The sequence below is a fragment of the Theropithecus gelada genome, chromosome 14, assembly GCF_003255815.1.
Source record: "Theropithecus gelada isolate Dixy chromosome 14, Tgel_1.0, whole genome shotgun sequence".
Classification (NCBI taxonomy): Eukaryota; Metazoa; Chordata; class Mammalia; order Primates; family Cercopithecidae; genus Theropithecus; species Theropithecus gelada.
In genome coordinates this window covers 69,846,936-69,871,012 of record NC_037682.1, presented here as the reverse complement: position 1 = coordinate 69,871,012, position 24,077 = coordinate 69,846,936, and the positions used below count along the sequence as shown (strand labels likewise).

The 24,077-nt window shown below is 43.0% G+C and overlaps 2 protein-coding genes across 5 annotated transcripts in view; one reads left to right on the top strand and one right to left on the bottom strand.

The window, feature by feature from the left end:
* INTS4 (integrator complex subunit 4) overlaps window positions 1-15,775 on the top strand; it is a 110,643-nt gene extending 94,868 nt beyond the window's left edge. Inside the window, exons 19-23 of the mRNA XM_025357625.1 lie at window positions 3,222-3,281; window positions 5,707-5,866; window positions 6,086-6,229; window positions 10,478-10,598; window positions 15,368-15,775. Coding sequence (XP_025213410.1) covers window positions 3,222-3,281; window positions 5,707-5,866; window positions 6,086-6,229; window positions 10,478-10,598; window positions 15,368-15,546 — 664 coding nt within the window. The 3' untranslated portion in view covers window positions 15,547-15,775. The remainder of the gene's footprint in view (window positions 1-3,221; window positions 3,282-5,706; window positions 5,867-6,085; window positions 6,230-10,477; window positions 10,599-15,367) is intronic.
* A 6,632-nt stretch (window positions 15,776-22,407) lies between these two features.
* Window positions 22,408-24,077, bottom strand: part of AAMDC (adipogenesis associated Mth938 domain containing) — a 51,503-nt gene continuing 49,833 nt past the window's right edge. For all 4 annotated transcript variants that reach the window (XM_025357628.1, XM_025357627.1, XM_025357630.1 and 1 more), the window contains exon 4: window positions 22,408-22,584. In XM_025357628.1, coding sequence (XP_025213413.1) covers window positions 22,444-22,584 — 141 coding nt within the window. In that variant the 3' untranslated portion in view covers window positions 22,408-22,443. The remainder of the gene's footprint in view (window positions 22,585-24,077) is intronic.

Genomic DNA, 24,077 nt, shown 5'->3' with positions numbered 1-24,077 from the left:
CCAAAGTGCTAGGATTACAGACGTGAGCCACCACTTATAATCTTTATAAGTTTAGCTCCAGCTTTGCCACCACTGTTCTCCGTCGCTTTTTAAATTCCTTTGCTCTCATACATAAATGGAATTCTTTTCCCATATTTCCATATTGCTATGGTGCCTTTATTTATTTATTTTATTGGGCAACCCCTGCCAAACCAGAATAGGTTCATAGAGACTCTCTGCCTCTGCTATGTTCGTTCCCTTTTAGTATTTAATGTTACAGTTGGATGTCTTATGTCAGTCTGGTTCTCTTCCCTACAGCTTATTTTTCATGCTGACACCTTTAAAATTTTCTTTCTTTAATTTCACCAGGATATGTCTAGGTATGTGTTTTCTTTCAATATTCTTGCTGATCTTCAGTGGGAGTTTGAAGTATCAGCTGTTTTTAGCTCAGGGATTTTCTTTTTCCTCCATTATTTCTTTACTTCTTGTATACACTTTAGTCTGTCACACTGAACATTGGATTTTCTGGATCTGTTTTTCCTATACCTTTCCTTTTGTAATTTCAATTTCTTTGTTTTTCTATTCTATATTCTGAGTAAATTCTTTTTTTTTTTTTTTTTTTTTGAGACAAGAGTTTTGCTCTTGATGCCCTGGCTGGAGTGTAATGGCACAATCTCAGCTCCCTGCAACCTCCACCTCCCAGGTTCAAGCAATTCTCCTGCCTCAGCCTCCCAAGTAGCTGGGATTACAGGCATGCGCCACCATACCCGGCTAATTTTGTATTTTTAGTAGAGACGGGGTTTTTCCATGTTTGGTCAGTCTGGTCTTGAACTTCTGACCTCGGGTGATCCGCCCACCTCAGCCTCCCAAAGTGTTGGAATTACAGGCGTGAGCCACCGCACCTGGCCAGTAAATTCTTTAATATGCTCTTTTTAGTTTATCATTTCAGTTTACATTGTTGTCGATTCCACTGTTCTGAACTGTTGACTTTGATTTCATTATTATGTGTTTTATTTCCAAGTGTGCTTCTCTACTATTTTTTTCCTTTTTTTTTTTTTCTGCTGTATAGCTTCTCATCTTCTCATCTGCTGTTTCTGTAGCAGTTTCTCTTGCTTTGTCAGTGTAATATCCTTTTAAATCCCTGTTAACTCTCACCGAGGTTGTTGATTAGAATTTTTAAAAAAGTTTTCTGTGCTTTCTTGCCTTAACTGTTTTTGAGAACTGCTCGGTCTTATTTACAGCTCCTGATTGTCGTTTACAACACCTAGTCATTTTCCATTGTCTTTGCATACTTAAAATGAAAGTCTAGACTAGTTTAAATTGGTAATTTGTATTCTTCTTTAATGATTGTTAGCCCCGAGTGAGCCTTACTTTCATAGCTTTCCTTTCCTCACACCAAAGGAGAAGTAGGAGTTCTTAGTATTAGAGGCCTACTTCATATATATGGCATGTTGAAGAGGATGCCTGGTGTTTTTTGACGTTTGGGGAGAGTTCCCAAATCTTTTTGTATTTTACTGCCTGGAGTCTCTCCAAGATGATTCTCTATATAATCAGGGAAATAAATAAGGAAATGTCACTGCTTGGCCAAATTGCTTTCCTTTGTGCCCCTGCTTGGCTGGAATTCTCCCTTCTAGCCCTCTTACTCCTTGTGGTCTTTGGTGGGTGACCTCACTGTGAAATTTCACTTCCATTTCTGGTAGAAGATTAGTTTAAAAACTTTCAAGTGCACCTTTTTTTTTTTTTTCAAGGAAAATAATTAGAATGAATGTTGCTTCCAGAGTAGGTTTCCATTTGCCATCTACCCTCGCCCCCATTTTTTGTTCATTCAGCAAATACTTATTGAATGCTGCCTGTGCTAGGAAATATATGATGAAGGATACAAAGTCTACTCATGGAGACTATTTTATTTTGTTTTTATTTTATTTTTTTTTGAGACGGAGTCTCGCTCTGTCGCCCAGGCTGGAGTGCAGTGGCCGGATCTCAGCTCACTGCAAGCTCCGCTTCCCGGGTTTACGCCATTCTCCTGCCTCAGCCTCCTGAGTAGCTGAGACTACAGGCGCCCGCCACCTCGCCCGGCTAGTTTTTATTTTTTAGTAGAGACAGGGTTTCACCGTGTTAGCCAGGATGATCTCGATCTCCTGACCTCCTGATCCGCCCATCTCGGCCTCCCAAAGTGCTGGGATTACAGGCTTGAGCCACCGCGCCCAGCCAAGGAGACTATATTTTAATAAAAAGACTAAACCTTGACATGATTCTCTTACATATTTTTATATAAGGAAAGAGTACTTGTTTTATCTCAGTGGGAACTTTATTCCTCCAATGAATAAAATATTAAAGAAAACAAGTGGGAAGTTTCATGCAGAAATTACATACAAGAAATAGGAAGAAAACATACAAAGGTCAAAACTTAGTAAGTCATATGGACCTAGCATGTTGCCTGGATTATTTAGGTATGCAATAACTTTTTCCTGAAATGAAATGTTCTCAAGTACTGTGAGGCCAAATAAATCAAGGTAGAGAGGAAGGAACACCATCTGTGTCCGTGGGCAAAGTAGTAACAAAACCTTTTCCCCTCTTGCGTAAGAATTTACTCAACTTTTTAGGTATGTTTCTTGGAGCCTTTACAGTGTCAACTACATTAGTAGGCTATACCGCTATGGAAAAAATGATCTCTGAGTAAACTGCATGTAGACCAGAAGGAAATATAAATAAAGTAGTTTCAAAATGCAGATACAATGGCTGTAGGCTTCATTGAGTGCAATGATTCTTGAAACTGGATAGATCTTTTAGCAGTCCACACAGCTATCTGGGAGCTTTCATCCCAATGCTGACAGCTCATGTGCAAGGAGATGAGCTCTAAATCAGGTAGGTATAGAGACCATACTAGCTGAGATGCTAATGAAGCCAGGACTCCCGCAGAAGGGGAACTTGACACTGTACTGCCCACATGCTATGCTTCTCTCCTGTATTCGTAGTGAGTCTAGTGCCAAGTGTAGCCTGTGATAGTCTTTGATTTTTAATATTCTTTGAGCTTAATGGGCACTGCAGTGGTTTAATCAGGTCTTGGGATCCTGACAGGTGTTTCCACCAGGTCCATTAGGAGTCTTCTGTTACTTTTAGAGATCATTTTTACAGTGTAATATGCTAATTTTCCTTTAATTTAGGCTCAGGTTTCTGGGACTTTTGGTCCTCCTCAGTTTGCAGATTTCACAAGCAAATCCTTTTACATTTCTTTTCTACAGACTTGATCCCTTATTTGGGATGTGCGAAAAATTTTTACAAGAAGTGGACTTTTTTCAGAGGTAAGTATTTTATAACTCTTCTGGCTTATTAAATGTTGGTTACACGGAGAATAGCACTTGCAGGCAATAGGAACAATCACAAATCACATTCCTTGGTATAGCTAGTGCAGCCAAGCTATCATCTGTGGCCATGTCGTTAACCTTAAATTAGGAAAAAAACCCTAATTTGGTTTTTTTTCCTTAATGTTGTAGAAACTTCTTTGAAGTTAGAGCTTCAAAACTAAACCTACCAGGAATCACTTGCATTTAGCACTCAGCTAGGCCATAAAAATATGAAGAAAACGTGTAAATAACGTTTGTTGAAAAAAATCATTAGTCATCTGTTTTTTTCACCACTGTTCGTTCACACCATTCTTATTTACTTATTTATTTAAGACAGAGTCTTGCTCTGTCGCCCAGGCTGGAGTGCAGTGACGCAATCTTGGCTCACTGCAGCCTACGCCTCCTGGGTTCAAGTGATTCTTCTGCCTCAGCCTCCCAAGTAATTGGGACTACAGGCACCTGCCACCACACCCGGCTAATTTTTGTAATTTTAGTAGAGGTGGGGTTTCATCATGTTGGCCAGGCTGGTCTCTAACTCCTGACCTCAAGTGATCTGCCTGCCTTGGCTTCCCAAAGTGCTGGGATTATAGGTGTGAGCCACCACCGCATCTGACCTCATTATTATTTTTTGAGACAGGGTCTCACTCTGTCACCCAGGCTGGCACAGCTCACTGCACCCTTGAACTCCTGGGCTAAAGCTATCATCCCACCTCAGACTCCTGAGTAGCTAGGACTACAGGCATGTGCCACCATGCCCAGATAATTTTTAATGTATTTTTTTAGAGATGGAGTCTTGCTGTGTTGCTCAGGCTGGTCTCAAACTCCTAGCTTCAAGAGATCCTCCTGCCTCTGCCTCCCAAAGTATTGGGATTACAGGTGTAAACCACTGCACCAGGCCCACACTACTCTTACACTTGCATATTTCTCTATAATCTACAAACAATTGTTTTGTAATTCTGTAGGTAAATTTTATTTTGTAGAATACATGTATTTTTTCAGAATTTTATATGGAATGAATCCATTAAAGCACATGCAGTAGTTGAATAGAAAGCTTGATGAAGAAATAGGAGTCGAGGGAATGACCAGACTTTTGGTATGCTGGCAGAATAATACTGGGAGAAGACATAGGATCTTAAAGCACTGATGAAGTCTGTTTCATTTCTTCCACTCATCGTCTCTGCCCTCATGAAGTTTACCAAACCTGAGGTTTTTATGACTCTGTACTTGTCATTTGGATGATGACAGCTTCTTATAGGGCTGAGTTGCAACACTACCTTCACCAGCAGGTAATGCTCTCTAGCAAATTGTACCATCTAGCTTGGCTTTTTAAGATCCTAGTTGGAGGCTGAGTGTGGTGGCTCACACCTGTAATCCCAGCACTTTGGGAGGCCAAGGTGGGTGGATCATGAGGTCAGGAGTTCGAGACCAGCCTGGCCAATATAGTGAAACCCCGTCTCTACTAAAAAATACAAAAAATTAGCAGGGCATGGTGGTGGGCACCTGTAATCCCAGCTACTCGGGAGGCTGAGGCAGAAGAATTGCTTGAACCTGGGAGGTGGAGGTTCCAGTGAGCTGAGATCATGCCATTGCACACCAGCCCGGGCAACAGTGCGAGACTCCGTCTCAAAAAGAAAAAAAAAAAAATTCTAGTTTTGAATCTGAAATAAGTTCATGCCTTACTTTTGGCTTTAGATTCTTTAAAGTAGAGAGTCTGTTTTTGCACCGTTGGGATGAAAAGATTTTTTGGGAAGATGATAGCTCTGAATCCCCAAAGTTCTTCATCTGTTGTTCTTAATTCATCCTTTGAGTTCCTGCATAGATATCACCTCCTCAGTGAGATATTTTTTGACTGTCCCCTGGCACAAGACACAAAATTGGATCAGTCCGAGCCAGAAGTGACGTACTTAACTTTTCTGAGCCTCAACGTGGCATCATCCCCTCTGAGTCTCAGTGTTTCTGCCACTTGAATGCAAGCTCCATTGAAGCAATCATTTTGTTCTCTTTTGTTCACTGTGTTTCCAGAACCTGAAATAGTGCTTGGCGCTTCGTAGGTCTTAAAAATGTATTTGTTAAAATAATTAATGAATCTATAATATGAAAATAAAAATTCTAACAATGCATAGGATTGCTGGGACTTAAATAAGATCATGTAAAACACTTAAGAGTATTCCTGGCACATAATGGTTATCAGTAAACAGAGGCCTTTCTGATGATCATGAGTGAGGCATGTTTGTATAGGTACCAGTCTGTCTTGGTCATAAACTGCAAGGTCCTCTCACTTCATCATTCTTCCTGCTTCGGGGTTTGGTAGGTGTCTGGGGCCCAACCTGTGGTGAATGAGTACACAGTTGAATGAGTCAGTTGCTTCTGTTTGTTCCTCTAGGTATTTCATCGCTGATTTGCCCCACTTGCAGGACAGCTTTGTGGACAAACTCCTTGACCTTATGCCCCGACTCATGACATCTAAACCTGCAGAAGTGGTCAAAATTCTACAGACCATGCTGCGACAGAGTGCCTTCCTGCATCTCCCACTTCCAGAGCAGGTCAGGGTCTATTTGGCCCTTATAGGCCAAATCTGTCCAGACGGACAAAAATCTTTACCTTGGTGATCTTCTTTGACCAATGGAACAGCTGGGCTAGGCTCTTCCTCTGAGTGGCTCCCACGTGCCCACTCATTAGATAAGGAGACAGAAAAAAGATTGTGTTTTCTTATCCAGGAATGACCTGGCTTTAGAATCACAGTATTTTCTTCTTGCTTACAGATCCACAAAGCCTCAGCCACCATCATCGAGCCAGCGGGCGAGTCAGACAACCCTTTGCGGTTTACCTCCGGGTTGGTGGTGGCTCTGGATGTTGATGCAACCCTGGAGCATGTGCAGGATCCTCAGAACACTGTTAAGGTCCAGGTCTGTCGAGTGTGGGTCCTCATGGAGCTTCTAGACTGACCTTGTGTTGAAGTATTTAATGTTAGTACCCCTGTAGTCTCTACCGGAGGGACAGAAACTGGAACAGGAGAAGAAATGAGCCTCCATGGGAAAGAACCTAGGCTTGAATCTCAACCACTGCTGAGTGTGGTTTGGAGCAAGTTACTTTAAACTCTGAGTCTGAGATTCTACAACTAACAAACAGGAGGAGTTGACATAAAGAGATAATGTATTTAAAGCCCCCAGGACCCAGTAAGGGTTCACTGAATGATAAGACCTTTTCTAATCTTGTAATGTGACGTTAAGATTTGGTCTTTTGTTACAGAAAACTGTAATAAACAAGTTCCTTTCAGGCTGTGAGTCAGTGAGCTGGCAGATAAAATTTATGGATGGGAAAAGGCGATGACTAGGAAATATTCTTTCCCAAGTTACATAGATGTAATAGATACACGTGAGAAATGTAGTAGAGACACTAATCAATTCAGACAGTGCAGTTAAGCCTCACAATGAAGTGGTAGTACTTCATTCATCCATCTGTCCGCTCATTCATCCTTCCTTCCATCCATCTGTGCAATTGTGTTTACTCTATTGCAAGTGCTAAGTGCTGTGGTTGCCAAGGTAAATATGTCACAGTTCTTGCTTTCGGGGTGTGCAGTTTCAGTGAGAGATACATAGATGGGCAGGCAATTAGAAAACAGGGTTTGGAGAGCAGACATGCACAGGATGGGTCATCTCCTAGACTGCCTCCTAAAAAACCCCTTTCAAAGCACCTCTACCACATGCAGGGCTAAACCTTTTAGAGTACTCAATTTGGAGTGTGGTGGAGGCTCAGGAAAGGAAAGGAGAAGGGCACAAGGGATATGGGAGAAGGGCTGAAGGGATATGAGTCAAAGCAGGGATGCAAGCAATGGCAGGAAGTACAATAAGGGGACAGAAAAATAGGCTGGAACAGGCAGAGAAGGCTTCCTGGAGGAGGTAAGGATGAATCAGGCCTTGAAGATGATGCTTTTTTGGCTATGGTGACAGTAGAGGAACGGGCCTTCTGGCTTCCAAGCAGGAATTATTATAAATTATGAGACCTGCAGAGAACTAGTTCTGAGCTAGCTGTGAAGTTGTATTGCATATTGCAGTGTCTTTTTGTTTTTGTTTTTTTTGGTGTGTGTGTTTTTTTCCCCACATTAATGGTTGTCCGGTTGTCCACCTTCACTGCACTGTAGGATTACTCAGAAAGCATTAAGAAGAACAGATGAATAGGTGTCAGCCTACATTAACTAAATCAAAATCCTGAGAATAGGGCCCACGGACACTCGTGTTTAAGAGTTCATGGATGATTCTAATATGTAGTCCGTGATACCAGCAGAACTACTGTTTTACATTGTCCCTGAAAATAACTTCACTGATCAACTGAGCATGAAGGAGATTGTAGGCAGGTTATTTAAGGGTCATCTCCTAGACTGTCTCCTAAAAAAACCCCTTCAAAGCACATCTACCACATGCAAGGCTAAACTTTTTAGATACCTTATAGGTAGAGGGATGGGAAACTCACTGCCCCATCATGGGACAGTTCCAGTGGTTCGAAAGTGCCATCCAGTGCAGTCACCACACCCTGAATCATCCCTCTGTTCTGGGTACTACTTCAGGTGCTTGATAAAGATATAGCAGTAAACATGCCTCAGAGATGACACTGAGATTACATTCCCCATTAAAATACTGTAGATCTGTTCTTTAAAGCAGACCCTGCAGAACTCCATTCATTAACACTTTTGTAAGCCTAATCTAGGTTACTGTATTCTACCTGATAATCATTCATACTGGCCATTTCCTTCCTCTGACCTATTTGGGCCATAGGTTTCTAAGCTCCACTTTTGGAGTAGACAAATGAAAGAAGGCTTCCAGCAACCATTTCACAGAGCAGTCAAGGCCTTTCACCAAGGACAGTTTTGCTGAGAATGCTGGGAATTTTTTTTTTTTTTTGAGATAAGGTCTCTGTCTGTTGCCTGGGCTGGAGTGCAGTGGCATGGTCACCTCAAACTCCTGTGTCCAAGGGATCCTCCTGCCTCAGCCTCCTCAGTAGCTGGAACTAGAGATACACACCATCACACCTGGCTAATTTTAATTTTTTGTGTGTGGAGATTGGGGGGGTCTTACTTTTTTGCCCAGTCTGGTCTTAAACTCCTGTCTTCCAGCAATCCTTCCGCTTCTGCCCCCCAAAGTGCTGGGATTATAGGCATAAGCCACCATGCCCACTGAACACAAAAATTGTGGCCCCTGTTCATTTGTTTTTCCCAATATCATTGCTATTTCAGCCCTCCTCTGCCCTTCTTTTTCTTTCTTTTTCTTTTTTTTTTTTTTTTTTTTTTGAGACAGAATCTCACTCTGTCACCCAGGCTGGAGTGCAGTGGCAGTGATCTCAGCTCACTGCAACCTCCACCTCCCAGGTCCAAGCGATTCCCCTGCTTCAGCATCCCAAGTAGCTGGGACTATAGGCACATGCTACCACATCCAGCTAATTTTTGTATTTTTATTAGAGAAGGGGTTTCATCATGTTGACCAGACTGGTCTTGAACTCCTGGCCTCAAGTAATCCACCTGGCTCAGCCTCCCAAAGTGCTGGGATTACAGGTGTGAGCCACTGTGCCCGGCCCTCCCCTTCATTTTCTTAAAAAAAAAAAAAAAAAAAAAAAGAAGCCCAAGCACTTGTCTTTAAAGATAATAAGGATCAGGAAACTGAGACACCTGCATCTTTCTTCTATAGTAGGTTTGGGAGCTTGGAACCTAGAACTAGAGTGGGGAGTAGCAGCTTTAAGAAATAAGGGTAGGCCAGGCATGGTGGCTCACACCTGTAATCCCAGCACTTTGGGAGGCTGAAGTAGGAGGATCACCTGAGGTCAGGAGTTCGAGACCAACCTGGCCAACATGGTGAAAACCCATCTCTACTAAAGATACAAAATTAGCCGGGCATGATGGTGGGTGCCTGTAATCCCAGCTACTTGAGAGGCTGAGGCAGGAGAATCACTTGAACCTGGAGGCAGAGGTTGCAGTGAGCTGAGATCGCGCCACTGCACTTCAGCTTGGGTGACAGAGTGAGACTGTCTCAAGAAAAGAAAAAAGAAAAAGAAATAAGGGTAGGCCCGGCACAGTTGCTCACGCCAGTAATTCCAACACTTTGGGAGTCTGAGGCAGGAGGATCACTTGAGGTCAGGAGTTGGAGACCAGCCTGGGCAACAGAGCAAACTTTTTTCTCTACAAAAAAGCTTAAAATTACCTGGTGTTGTGGCACGTGCCTGCAATCCCCACTCCTCAGGAGGCTGAGGCAGGAAGATCACTTGCACCCAGGAGTTTGAGGCTTCCATGAGTTATGATCGTGCCATTGCACTCCAGCCTGGGTGACAGAGTAAGACCCTGTCTTTAAAAAAAAAAAAAAGAAAGAAAAGTGTAGAATCAGGGGGAGGCCCCATGACCTGAGGAGAGATGAAGGATTATATGGCAAGTGGGTGAGACATGTCTTCCACAGTTTCAACATTGACCACAGTTTCAACACTGGAAGACCTGTGTGGTTCCCTAGTCTGCCTTCATAAGCATATTTACATAGAGCAAGTCCTGGTCCTAGGATAAGCTTCATTTGTTCCTGTAGTTCCTTTGTACGCTGCAGTATAGTAGGCTGTCTACACAGGGAGCTGGGAGGTCCCCCAGGATGCTGAGGAAAGAACTCTGTCGCAGTTCGTGAGACTTAAAGAATTGGCCAATGATTTGAGTGGACCCTTCATTGAGCCGTGTCTTTGTAGAAAGAGAGATAAATGACTTCCTAGCTGCTTGAAATTTAGTGGAGAGAATGCAGTTATAAAATAACTCCAAATACTGGTGGTTGGTGATGGATACTGGGCCATGGTGTGATTCAGAGCCAGGGAGGGAGTGCTCTTCTGGTGAAGGTGCCTGAGAACACTTTTCATAATCGGAATTAATGTTCTTACCTGTCCTTGCACTTAATAGTGACACTCTGTTCATATTACTCATTCACCATGAATTCAGGAAATGTTTACTGGACACTGCTTCATGCTGGATCAGGGGAATAGAGATGTCTACAGTGTTGACCTCCCCTCAAGGCCCCGTCTTAGGAAAGTTGGTGTCATCTTTCTTCTTGTGCTTTGAGGTTCACAACAGATGTCATCATCCATTTTGTTAAATGCTCCTCTTGCTTCTGTCTCTTTTTCTCATTTGTGTCACCCTTTAGGTCTTATATCCAGATGGCCAGGCTCAGATGATTCACCCCAAGCCTGCAGACTTCCGGAATCCTGGCCCAGGGCGGCACCGGCTCATCACTCAGGTTTACCTCTCCCACACTGCTTGGACAGGTAAGGAGTCAGGGCCAGGGTGGGCAGGAAAATATACTGCTGGAGATCACACCTACCCTTAAGCGTTTGGTTTTTAAAATTTGAAAAAAAAAAAATGTGGATACATCAGGCCTTCTAAGAATTGAACTTGATTCCTTAATGAGTTTATAAGCCAAACTGGGTATATTTGGGCTAATTTGCTACAGTGCTTTGATTGCATGAGAGATAAGATTCTGTTAGAAGATATACAGGCGATTATGATAGAATGGAGTTTCATGGAAAGGGCCCTGGTCTGGACACCAGGAGACTATATTCTTATCCTAACTCTGCCACCGACTTGCTTGGTCACCTTGGACAAGTCTCTCCCTTTCTGAGTCTTTTTCTTCATCTTCCAAATGACAATAATAATTCTCAATCTACAAATTAGTTGTGAGGATTTTTAAAAATTTTTTTCGTTCTCCAACTTCTATGTCTGAATTTTGAGGATTTTTAATCCATAAGAATAAAATGGGAGAATACAAGTACAAAGGAGATTACATTTCAAGCCAGTAAGGCTGCTTTAAAAAACTTAAGAAGACCTCAGTCTGCAGAACCTAGAATAGGGGGCAGAATTGACCTCAGTGGTGTTTCCCAAATAATTGGAGATGATTCAGGAGCACTATCACTGGAGGTGTTTAATGCCACCAAATTTGGTTTATTTTAGAGATAGGGAATGCCTTTGGAATCTTCTTTCACTCTGTGTTTTTAAATACGTAATTATAAGGCTATTATTATTATTATTTTGAGACAGAGTCTTGCTCTTGCCCAGGCTGGAGTGCAGTAGTGTGATCTCGGCTCACTGTAACCTCTGCCTCCTGGGTTCAGGCGATTCTCCTGTCTCAGCCTCCCGAGTAGCTGGGATTACAGGTGCGCATCACTACACCTGGCTAATTTTTTTGTATTTTAGTAGAGACAAGGTTTCGTCATGTTGGCCAAGCTAGTCTCGAACTCCTGACCTCAGGTGATCCACCCGCCTTGGCCTCCCAAAGTAGTGGGATTACAGGCGTGAGCCACTGCGCCGGGCCTTTATTAATGGTTTCCCTCTGTCGGGGTGTTAGATGGGTAGTGATGACTTTATAAAGCTGTTGGATGTCAGGGCAGCCCCTTTGAGGTTCTGGTGGCGGTAGGCCTGGTGTAGTTGAGGGAGCATCCAGTGGTTCTGCTGCCCAGGATGTGCTTCCCTGAGCATTCCTCATTCCATAATATGGCTGCCTGGAATGTTTTTGCACTATTTGCCAAACCACTGGCCCCACAGGAAAGTAGATTCCTTATTCTAATATCTTCTAATGAAGGGATCCTGGATATGGGGAAGGAAATGCTGTGGGAGCATTTTGGGAGGGACAAGGCTCAGGAAAGCATATTACAGTATGCCATAGCTCAAAAGATCATGGAAGGTCTTGAGAGGGTAGTTACTTGTCCCTGGTCACACAGCAAGTCATTGCCAAGGCCAGAGTTAGAACTCAGCTGATCTGCCCCCAAGCTCAAGGTTCTTTCTCCTAGGCCCCATTTGCTCTTAAGGTATCCTAGTTCATTGCAGACTTCCTTGTTTGTTAATGCCAGGTGATCCTGAGCCTGAATAATTTTAACTTATATAAGATCACAGCCAGGCACAGTGGCTTGTACCTATAATCTTTGGGAGGCTGAGGTGGGAGGATTGCTTGAGCCCAAGAGTTTGAGACCAGCATGGGCAATATAAGGCAACCCTATTTCTACAATATATATAAAAAAGTTAACTGGGCATGGTGGCATGTGCCTGTAGTCCTAGCTACTCAGGAGGCTGAGGTAGGAGGATTGCTTGAGTCTGGGGGCGTCAAGGCTGCAGGGAGCCCTGATCATGCCACTACAATCTAGCCTGGCTAACAGCAAGACCCTGACTAAAAAAAAAAAAAACCATCAGAAACAAGAAAACAAGATCACCTCCTCTAAGTGGTTGCTACCCAGTCACTATTACAAATCCCTGTTTTAATTCTTTATATATTATAGTGTGTACTGGTGTCAGATGTGTTTTCACATTTAATTATTTACTGACTTTCCCATTAGGATGTAGGCTCCTGTAGAGCAGGGAACTTGCTTGTCTTTGCCTCTGTATCTCCAGTGTTTTAGTAGCATATGTCTCTAGTGCCTGACGTAGTAGGCACTCAACAAATAATGAAAATTGAATACAAGGTTTTAAATGTGCAATAAAAATTCATTTAATCTTTAGACCAACTCTGCAGTGGGAATTGGTATTCTCTGGTTCATTTTACAGATACACAAATGGAGGCCCACATAGCTGATCAGTGATAGTGCTAAAGCTGGCAGTCACCCTTCCCAGCCCTCACTGTGCTATGTCCCTTCCGGTTTGGGGCACTGAATTGAAATATGTCTCATTGTAAATGAGCTTGCACTTTCTCCTAATCTAGGTGGTGGGGCCTGGAGTTTTTAGGGAGCTCCTTCAATCCCTCAGTAGCTCCCCACCAGGGAGGGGCCTCTCCTGTGGGAGGCAGGATGCTGCCATGTAGGAAGCTGAGTCACAGACCATGTTTCAAATTCTGCCTCCTTTGCTGTGTGATCCTGAGAAAGTTATTTTACCTCCCCGTCTCATTAAGATGAGAATAAGAATATAAACCTCCTAGGAGATATATTCTTCCAGTCATGACGCATAAGTTGCCTGAGTTGTCCTAGATGATCTTGTCTCTCCCTAGTTCCCCTCCCTCTTGTTTTCTTTCTTCTCCGCTTTACTCCTATGGCATTGCCTTGAATTGCCATTCTTATCAAATGTTGGTAAGGGAATGCAAAATGACCCTGTAGGGCTGAGTCCTACATCAACTCCCTCTGATCTTAGCAGGATTTATTTGTTTTTTGTTGTTGTTGTTGTTGTTGTTTGTTTTTGAGACAGGGTCTCCCTCTGTCGCCCAGGCTGGAGTGCAGTGGTGTGATCATCTCGGGCTCAAGTGGTCCTCCCACCTCAGTCCCCCTAGTAACTGAGACTATACGCCCGGCTAACTTATTTTTATTTTTTTGTAGAGACGGGGTCTCACTATGTTGCCCAGGCTAGTCTCAAACTCCTGGGATTAACTGATTCTCCTGCCTTGGCCTCCCAAAGTGCTGGGATTATAGGCTTGAGCCTTATCCAGCTTTTACCAGGATTTGGCTTCTTGAAAGTGCTATGCCAACTGGGGCTTTGGTTGTGGTCTGCCACCTGGGATGGAATGGGAGGGTGTGGCAGGAAAGCAGATACAGGTACCTATCTTGATTCCATCCTGAGTGGGAGATTCATCTGGAGTCTGGTATCAGAGAACAGTGTTAGTTTCATGACAGTTACACTGGTGGCTGCTGCATGACCCTCATGTTGTCATGTGAGTGTGTGCTTACCACATGGCTGGTACTTGCTGATGCTGAGGCTGCACTTAGGTCTCATGCTGAAATCTGAGGTGCACTGGATTGCTCTGGCCTTGGGCTGACTGCAAACCTTTCCCTTCCTGGAGGATAGCAATCCAGTCTCTACTCTGATCATAGAGAGAAGTTTGGATGTAACCAGGAAGAGGTCTGGGGAGGCATTGAGAAGTCCTGGAGTGTCTGCCCTTGTTAATTTAGATCCATCTAGCCTTCATTCATACCCTCTGAACTTCTTAGCCTTGGGATCATTTTCAACACTTGCACTTTTTACTCTGGTTGCACCAAATTAAGGAGACATTCCAAGTTCACTCCGTTTCTGGCCTTTGCGCTTGCCCTTTCATTTTTCTGAAATTCTCTCCCTCTTCTTTATAGAAGCATGTGGTTAATAGAATGATTAACTGCTTCAGTTTACGAAGTGGGCTCGAATTCTTACCCAGGTGTGCATTTGGGGAGTCTCTGAGAACCTATCTGATTCTTGGAACTTTTGCCAAGATTTTGACAGTCTTTCTTTCATAATGTAGCAGGATAAGAACTCTTGGGGTTATGTGCTTGGCAAGAATGGATATTCTATTCCAAAGTCTTCCTGCACTCCCTTCCTCAGTACTTCTTGCAGGCTTGGTTAGAGCGTGTATTGTACTCCATTGCAACTATCTGTTTCCTCAACCAAACAGCCAGCAACTTGAGGGGGGTTCTTATTTATTCTTGCTAGGACCTGCCACATAGAGACACTAGATGATTATATTGTAAGATAATGTAATGAGAGAATGAAATGTTTTCAGACATTTTAGGTCCCTGAAACATGTTCCTGTTCATTGGCCAGAAATTTTTGGCCAACCATTTCCTATTCAAAGGCTTCCTCTCCACTAATAAAGTAGTCTGTGGTACATGCAGCCCTGAGGCTTGAGATGGAACTGTGCAGGAAGAGCCCAGCTGGGTATGAGAATAAGCCACATGCACCTTCTGACCCTCTGTTCTGAGGCTGGAAGTCTTGAAACGCTGAGAGGTTCTCAGAAACTGCCCAAATCCACACCTGCGTAAGAATTTTAGCCCAGTTCATAAAGCAGATCATGAAGCAATTAATCTTTCTGAAAGGGTTTTTAGCTTGCTCTCCAGTTGTCTCAGCAGCTTTGGCTCTGTGCCACAGTGAGCCCGAGGGGAAGGTGATGGAGTAGCATCACATCTGCAGGCTCATTGTCAGCCTACCAGGATTTCACCTGGGAAGTGTTTTGTTTGGTGAGGGTAAGGGGAGGGATGCGGACGGATGAAGAAATTTCTTCCTACTGCTTCCATTTTGATATTTCTTTAACTTCACATTTCATCCTCATTCCTAGCAGGTGCCTAGTTATAGACGATTTCTTTTATCTTTTTTTCAGAGGCATGCCAGGTGGAAGTGAGGCTGCTGCTGGCCTACAACTCCAGCGCTCGCATTCCAAAATGCCCCTGGATGGAGGGTGGTGAGGTGTCACCACAGGTGGAAACCAGCATCGAGGGCACCATTCCCTTCAGCAAGCCTGTAAAAGTTTATATAATGCCCAAACCTGCACGGCGCTGAGGCAAAAACAGTCTTTCCAACCATGGCCTAGAGGGTCCTTCTTAGGTGTCAGAATGAGCCAAGCCTGAAGCACTTCACCTGGAATTGATATGTAGGCTTAAGGAGTATGTGACCCTTACAGTCTCATCTGATATCAAACACAGGATAAATTGTTTCTTCATTAAAAAATAAAAAACCTTCAAGTCTACTTCCCCTCCCTATCTCCACAATAAAGTTGAGAAAACACCAAGCTGTTCTAGTTCCTGGTCTGTAAAGAAATGTGTGGCTATAGCTTCAGCTTTTATACTGCATGCTTACATGCTATTCCTCAGGTGTGAAACACAAAGGTCCAGCTACCTCCTGATAACTGGTTATTTGAGCTGTAGTCTTATTTCTTAAAGTGACGGTGTGTTTGTCAGGGCAACTCCAAGGCCGCTTTAACAACTGTACTTTTTTACCATTGACAGTTGCTGAAGGACCTTAAACATGCGTTATCTTGCTAGGAAGTCTCTTCCCTAACGCAGGCAGTAGCTGGGCCAAGGACTGAATAGCTGGAGAATGAATCATTTTCATCTTTGAGGAAAATTTTTTTTTTTTTTTTTGAGATGGAGTCTTGTGTCGCTCAGGCTGGAGTGCAATGGTGTGATCTTGGCTCACGGCAACCTCTGCCTCCCAGGTTCATGCCATTCTCCTGCCTCACCCTCCTGAGTAGCCGGGACCACAGGTGCCCGCCATCACGCCTGGCTAATTTTTTGTATTTTTCGTAGAGACGGGGTTTCACCATGTTAGCCAGGATGGTCTCGATCTCCTGACCTAGTGATGCCCACCTCGGTCTCCCAAAGTGCTGGGATTACAGGCGTGAGCCACTGTGCCTGGCTTTGAGGGAAATTCTTGATCTTGCCTGCCATTATTCTTAGGACCTCTATGGCTTTAAATAAATAATATAGAAGAGCTAAATTTTAGAAAAGAAATCAGGATTATGGGAAATAGGGAACCAGTGCAAGAAATAAAGTCATTTACTGCAGCATCTCTCACGAGTTGATGCTGCATGTGAGTTAAAGTTTTAGGTGTGAGGCTGGGGACTGTGGCTCATGCCTATAATCCCAGCACTTTGGGATTATGGGAGGCAGGAGGATTACTTGAGCCCAGGAGTTCAAGACCAGCCTGGGCAACACAGCAAGACCCCATCTCTGTTTTAAAAAAAAAAAACCTTGCAGGTGTGATACAACAACAGTCAGTGCTCCAGAGAGGTTACCCTTTGGTACCGCCTGTGCTATGTACTTCACCTGTCATTTAATCTTCACAATAGCCAAATGAGGCTCAGAGACTTAAGTCACTGGTGGGACAACTATACAGTAAGTAATAAAGCCTGTATTCATTCAAATCTGAGAAGATCCCAAAGGTCTACGCTATATCACCTCAGGGGAAGTATATGGGAAAAAGCTCTTTCTGCCTCTGTTTCCTCATCTGTGAAACAGAGATAACTGGACCTCAATGGTGGTTGAATAGGACGGATTAAATAACGATTGGTAGAATCTGAACCTGCAGCCAGTCTTGATTGTATTTGCCACTTGGCAAGCTTATAAAAATAATAGCAAGATAATACAATTACTCAGAGGTGGAGCTGGAATTTAAATTCAAGCATGTTTTAACTTTTGGTTTAAGGTACTTTGGTGTACCTGGCAGTTTTGTAAGCTCTTTACATTAATTAATTAACTCTCTAGGTACTATTGTCTTCATTTTATAAACAAGGCAGCTGAAGTCGAGAGAAATAAGTAACCTGTCCTAGGTCATACAATTAATCAATGACAGATCCGGCAGTCTATTTCTAGGCCGTCTATTTCCACGAGGTCATGAGTGCTAAAGAGGGACTAGGGGAAGAATGACTAACTCCAGGGAGCTGACTTTTCTAGTGTGCTTACCTGTTTTGCATCTCTCAAGGATGTGCCATGAAGCTGTAGCCAGGTGGAATTCTACCACAGCCCCGACATGAACATCTGATGGCATTTGCTGGGTTGGAGCCTAGACAAAAACATGAAGAACCATGGCTGCTGCCTGAGCCCATCATGCTGTAATTATAGAAAGCCTAAGGGAAGAATATGCTGGATATTTTTCAGATAAGTACCCCTTTTATAAAAAATCCTCCAAGTTAGCCCTCATTTTCCATGTAAGGAAACAGAGGCTTTGAGATAGTGTCTGTCTAAGAGACAAAGCCAGGACTTAATCCTGTCTTGAAAATGTAAAATGTAGTACTTTTTCCATTAAAGGTAGACAAGCACTAAGGGATAGGTTTTGGCTTAGTATCAGAATACATTTTTAAAAGCTGTATAAGAATTGAACGGGCTGCACTAGGGGATATGGAATTCTCCAGGCTAGATGAGTTTGAGCAAAGGTTGAACAAGCTCCTGAAAAATGTGTTGCTAAGGAATTCTAGTATCATATCGGGGTTGGACTCAACTTTTTAAATTGCTTTTACCCTGAATTTTCACTTTCTGGGGAATATGAGAATTTTAGGTTTTCTCTGGTTCTGTACTTTTCCACTGAAGTGAAAAAATAAAAAGACCTTTTTATAAAGGCTTGGAAGAGGGCATAAAGAGCATTCCAGTGTGGCACCTTCATTTGCAAATGAATACGCAGGCCCAGAGAGACTGAGTTAGTGGTGAAGCTAAGGCTAGAACCCAGGCCTCCTGTTTCTTCCCCAGATGACTTGCATCACAGGGGTCTGTTCTTAGTGAGCGGTCTAGCATGAACCCAGCAGTCAGAGTCAGAAACCTGTTTGTCACATTGGATTCCTTCCTCATCCCTCATACAGAAGTAGCCATCAAGTCCTTTAGATTCCTCTTCCTTCATGTTTCTTAGTCCTCTTCTTATACTGTTTCTATATTGATGGAGCCACCATCAGCCCTCCTAAAGTGATGAGCTCATCTGACCAGATCAGGCCCTTTCAGTGGATCACTACTCATCCCAGGAAAAAGTCAAAACTCCTATCTTGAAGGCTCTTCATGCCTCTGCTTCATCTCCAGCCTCATACTCCCTGTCCCAAACTGTCTCTGTACTACTCTAGCTGAACAGAATTACCTGTAGTGTTCTCTCACCTCTAGGCCTTTGGACCTGCTGAGCCTGGGAATGTGCTCCTCAGACTGTCTCCTATGGCTCCTTTCCTTCCATTCTTCATGACTGGGCCTTGTTCTAGGACATATCTGTGTCTCTTATGGGCTTGGAACATTTCCTCTATGTTCCCACAGCCTCCTATACGATATTCTTCACAGATAGTATAGTATTTATTAATACTGCATTGCAGGTTCACAAATGCAAACCCCTTAAGAAAGGTAGGCAGGAAAAGTAAAGGAATAAAGTGGTCTAGAATATAACAGCAATTGAAGAATCAGCACATTCTCTGTTGGAGAAGGCAATCAGAGAAGCACATTCTCTATTCCATTCCACTCAAGTTATTTTCATTTATAAATGTGGGCCTAGTGGTGTCAATTCTTCCCATTCTTCCAAAACAGCCAGAAATCTTCATTTTCATGAAAGTTAAAAAACCTTGGTAACTACAGTAAATGTTAAAATTACTGAGACAAACAAAACATGTCTCCAGGTAGATTTTTGCCAATTTGCAACTTCTACATCCTCACTGTATGTTTACATGTTTTATTTCTTCCAACTGATCTGTACCTGGACTGTAAGAATGTCTGTGCTGTATCCCCAGCACAACTCCTGGCACATACCCGGCAAGGAAAGAATGATTCCATGAATCCAGAGCAAAGGTAGCGGTACCATGGCATGCTGCAAAAAAAGATTCAAGTTTCTGAAAGGATTTTATATTTGCTTTGAGATGACTGAACTCAGCATACACAATTATGGAGAAGAAAGGTACACACCTAGCCGTGGCCAACTTCTTGTCTTGTCTTTTTTTTTTTGAGACGGAGTCTTGCTCTGTTGCCCAGGCTGGAGTGCAGTGGCACGATCTCAGCTCACAGCAGGCTCTGCCTCCCTGGTTCCAGCGATTCTCCTGCCTCAGCCTCCCGAGTAGACTAGCTGGGATTACAGGCATGTGCCATCATGCCCAGCTAATTTTTGTATTTTTAGTAGAGATGGGATTTCACCATGTTGGCCAGGCTGGTCTCAAACTGCTGACCTCAGGTGATCCGCCTACCTCGGCCTCCCAAAGTGCTGGGATTACAGGCGTGAGCCACCACACCCAGCCAACTTCTTGTCTTAACCACTCAGGTTAGAAGAAATTACCTGTGGGCAGCTTGAGGGCTGTGTTAACTACAAACTAACTGAGATGCTTTAACGATTAAGACACAGTACTAAGTATAGTTATGTGAAGAAACAGCTTCTCTTCAAGCTCTACATATTTCCATCATTGACCATGTGCACCAGGTTCAAAAGTAGGGGCTATGTATTAGCAGGTTTTCTTAAAAGTTTAATAATGTCACTGACAGATACTTCTGTCTCTAAGAAGTTTGCACTAAGTTCTCTTTAATTGGAGACAACTCACTTAGGAACAATGATTACACCCACACTGAATTCAACACCCATTGGAGCTCTCACTTTACATTTGACAAAAAAAAAAAAAAGACTGCATCACTAGAGAAAACAGTCTGAATTTTATCAAACATCCCTCTTAGCTATAGAGAGGGCTGGCTTTATGAGCCGAGGGAACAGATCTAGAAGGATCTGCCATCTGACAAGTGAAAGGGCTATGGAAAGGGCACCAAGCAGATCCTTCCAAGACTTCAGTGCTTGGTGTCGGGTCTGTGAAGCACTCACTCCCGTCTGCTTCTAGGGAGCAAGGAGGTGTATGCCATAAAATGGTCAAGACACAGTGCTGGGTTCTAATCCTATGTCTGCCACTTACTTGGTGAACTTGGAAAAAAATAAATCCCTTCATTTTCCACACTGTTTCAGCTTTTCTTGCCAAGCCACATCTTAAGTTGCTGTCCAGTCTATGGATTGGTCCCTGTAGGTAAGAAGCCTAACTATATAGTCAGGTGGCAGGATCATGTGAAGCAGAAATCATCTTTCCACTGCTGCTGCTCCAATGATGGCGGGGGTGAAGCGATTTTATTTGGTTATGGCTGTGATAAATACCATACCTAGTAAATGTCTAGTTAAAAGAGCTGCCAAGTAAATGTTTTTTTCAGTGAATTAATGAACCTTCCATTTTTTAAGACTCAGCTTAAATGTCATCTCCTTAGTGATGTCTTCCCTAATTTTTCTTCCATCCTAGTAGGATAAATTAGTCTTTTCTTTGTGCCACCACTGGACGTAGTAACTATTATAATATTAGCATTGTATCATTATTGTTTACTTGTCTTTCTCTCATACAACCTAATTCCTAAGGGCAGGAATTGTAACATTCATCCTTATTCCCCCAGGGCCCAACAATTAACTGGTCATAAGAAAATTAGTAATAGGCTGTCCACAAATGTATATGAAAGAGGATTACTGAATAAATGAGTGAGATAGTTCCTTTGGGCTCCAACATTCTATGACTCTTTGAAATAATAAGTTGCTATATTAAGACATAAAATGAAACTAGTTGGCTTTACACAGTATCGCCATTAGTAGAAAGAAAAGGACAACAGTGGTTTAATGTATTGAGTCCTTACTAAATGCCACGCAGTGAGTTAATAACTTTCTATGAATTGCCTCATTTAATACCTACAGTGACTCCAGGTACTGATAATGTTATGAGAACAGTGAAACTAAGCAATTAGACAAATGCCCAATCAGTGAGTGGCAGTGAGTTGCAGTTCAAAGTCAAGGCTATTTGACACCAAAGCCCATAGTTCTTTAAAAAGAAAGAAAAATTAAAAATAAGGTGATGCTGATAACTTGTAATTCTCTCAGTCTATTCTAAGGCTTCACAAAGGCCATCTGGGTGTTTAGTAGAACAAAGACTATCTGAGCCAGTAGGAACCTTTAAAGGGCATCTAGTCCAGCACAAACATTTTACAGTTGAATTTTTTTTTTTAAACAGTCTCTCACTGTCACCCAGGCTGGAGTGCAGTCGTGCCATCTCGGCTCACCGCAACCTATTCCTCCCAGGTTCAAGTGATCCTCCTGCTGCCTTAGCCTCCCAAGTAGCTGGGACTACAGGCTCGTGACACCACGCCCAGCTAATTTTTGTAGTTTTTTTTTTTTTGAGACGGAGTCTCGCTCTGTCGCCCAGGCTGGAGTGCAGTGGCGTGATCTCGGCTCACTGCAAGCTCTGCCCCCCAGGTTCACGCCATTCTCCTGCCTCAGCCTCCCGTGTAGCTGGGACTACAGGCGCCTGCCACCACGCCCGGCTAATTTTTTGTATTTTTAGTAGAGACGGGGTTTCACCGTGTTAGCCAGGACGGTCTCAATCTCTTGACCTCGTGATCCGCCCGTCTTGGCCTCCCAAAGTGCTGGGGCTACAGGCCTGAGCCACTGCGCCCGGCTAATTTTTGTAGTTTTGATAGAGATGTGTTTCACCACGTTGGCTAGGCTGGGGTTGAACTCCTGACCTCAAGTGATCCGCCCACCTCAGCCTCCCAAAGTGTTTGGATTACAGGTGTGAGCCATGGCACCTGGCCTATAGTTGAAATTCGAAGTCCAGAGCGAATGATCTGGCTCCAGTCTCAGGGTTGGTTAGTAGAACAGCCTGTCTAGAACCCAACTCCCAGGGCATACTCCTACTGTTCCTGTTACTCAAATGTTCCCTCAGTTCATTCACTACATTATTAAACTTCTGTCTCCTCTTTTTTTTCTTTTAACACCCTCAAGGACAGGGACCTTGTCTTGGTCATCCCTGCATCCCAATTGCCTAGCACAGCCTGGCATGAGCAGGTGTCCAAAAATGCTTAGGGGAGGCTGGTTTGGAGAATGGTGAGTGACAGTCACAGGCAGAGGTACTTAGTGATTTATTCTCCTCTCGAGGCTCCATCAGCAGGTGGAATGGAAGACACCTCCCACCCTGACCCCTTGGGCAACCAAGGCATTATACTCCTTCACTGCCTGCTCTGTCTGGAGGACCCGCACATCAATGCCATGTTTCTTGAGGTACTCCACAGTTGATGAAGGCACCTGGGAAGGTGGAAAAGAGATGAGTAAGTAGGGGGAAAGGCCCCCCAGGGTTTCCTTTACTGCCATGAGGCAGGTGTACTCTACAGAATTAGACGTTGACAATCGCCACTTCATGATCACTCAGTGTATCACCAGTTCAAAATTGGGCAGGGAGCCCCAATGAGTCAAAAAGCCCTCTTTGACAGAGGTATCATAATACCCAAGCATAAAGCTCAAGTGAAATGGAAATGAAAGAACATGGAATTTGCAGTTAGCCTTGGATTTACATCTTTACTAGCACTGTAACCTTGGGTAAGTAAATTAAGTTATCTGAGTCTTTGTTTTCATGTCTGTAAATTAGGGATATTAACAGCTAGCTCCCAGGGTTGGTATGACAACTAGCTGAGCTAAGGGTATGTGAAACATCTACCTTGGTGTGCAAGCTCCATAAATGTTAAATGTTTGAGGTAGTCTAAACTGAGTCTAAATGTCTTCTTTGCCACATACTAAGAAATGTTAGGCTAGCTCTTTAAAGTCTCCCAGCCCCAATTTCTTCACTTGTAAAATAGGTATAATAGTGCTTACATCACAGGGTTGGTGTGAGGATGAAATTGACTCATGTATGTACACTGCAGCTCAAAAGTCTTCCCAGAAAGGCCTTTCTTGCTCACCCCATAGTAGCCCCGCATAAGTCACCATTTTCTTCACTGTTTATTATTATCTGAAGTTGTCTAGTTTTTTATTATCCATGAGGGGCATGAACCTTGTTTGTCTTGTTTATCACACCATCCCCAGTGCCTAGAATAGTGCTTTACCCATAGAAAATGCTTAATAAATATTTGTAAATGAATTTATATAAAAGATGTTCTTAATAGTGACACCTATTATTAGATGATATTTTCTCAACTCTGGCTTGTCCTGAATATTTTTTAAAAATAGATTTTAATTAGACTCTGCCTCAGAAAGAACTCAAGTGAAATATTTTTTAATATGCCCTATATTTTCTATATATTTGAGATTTATAAAAGTAGCCTATCAGATAGAAATTATTGTATTGGCGAAAAAAAAAAAAAACTAGTTTAAATTTTTAAAATATAAATAGGCTGGGCATGGTGGCTCAAGCCTTTAATTCCAGCACTTCAGGAGGCCGAGGTAGGAGGATTGCTTGAGCCCTATTGATGAAAGTGCCCTATATACATAAAGCCCTAGATATAAGGGGCACCTTCATCAGTAGGGAACAGGACTGTAGGACATCTATAAAGAAAAGAATAAGGTAGGCCTCTATGTGGAAGACTATACAAAATATAGTAATATAAGTGGGGGAAAAAGTTACAGAATACATATTTATGTAAAATGGTTATAAGTATATAAACGTATATCTATATGTGTAAGTGTGTATATATTTGCAGATGCATTCAGAGAAGACTGGAGAAATATACACCAAATATGAAGACGGGGAAGGGAATATCTCACCTTTTTACTTCTACATTTCTGCATTGAATTTTTAAATATTT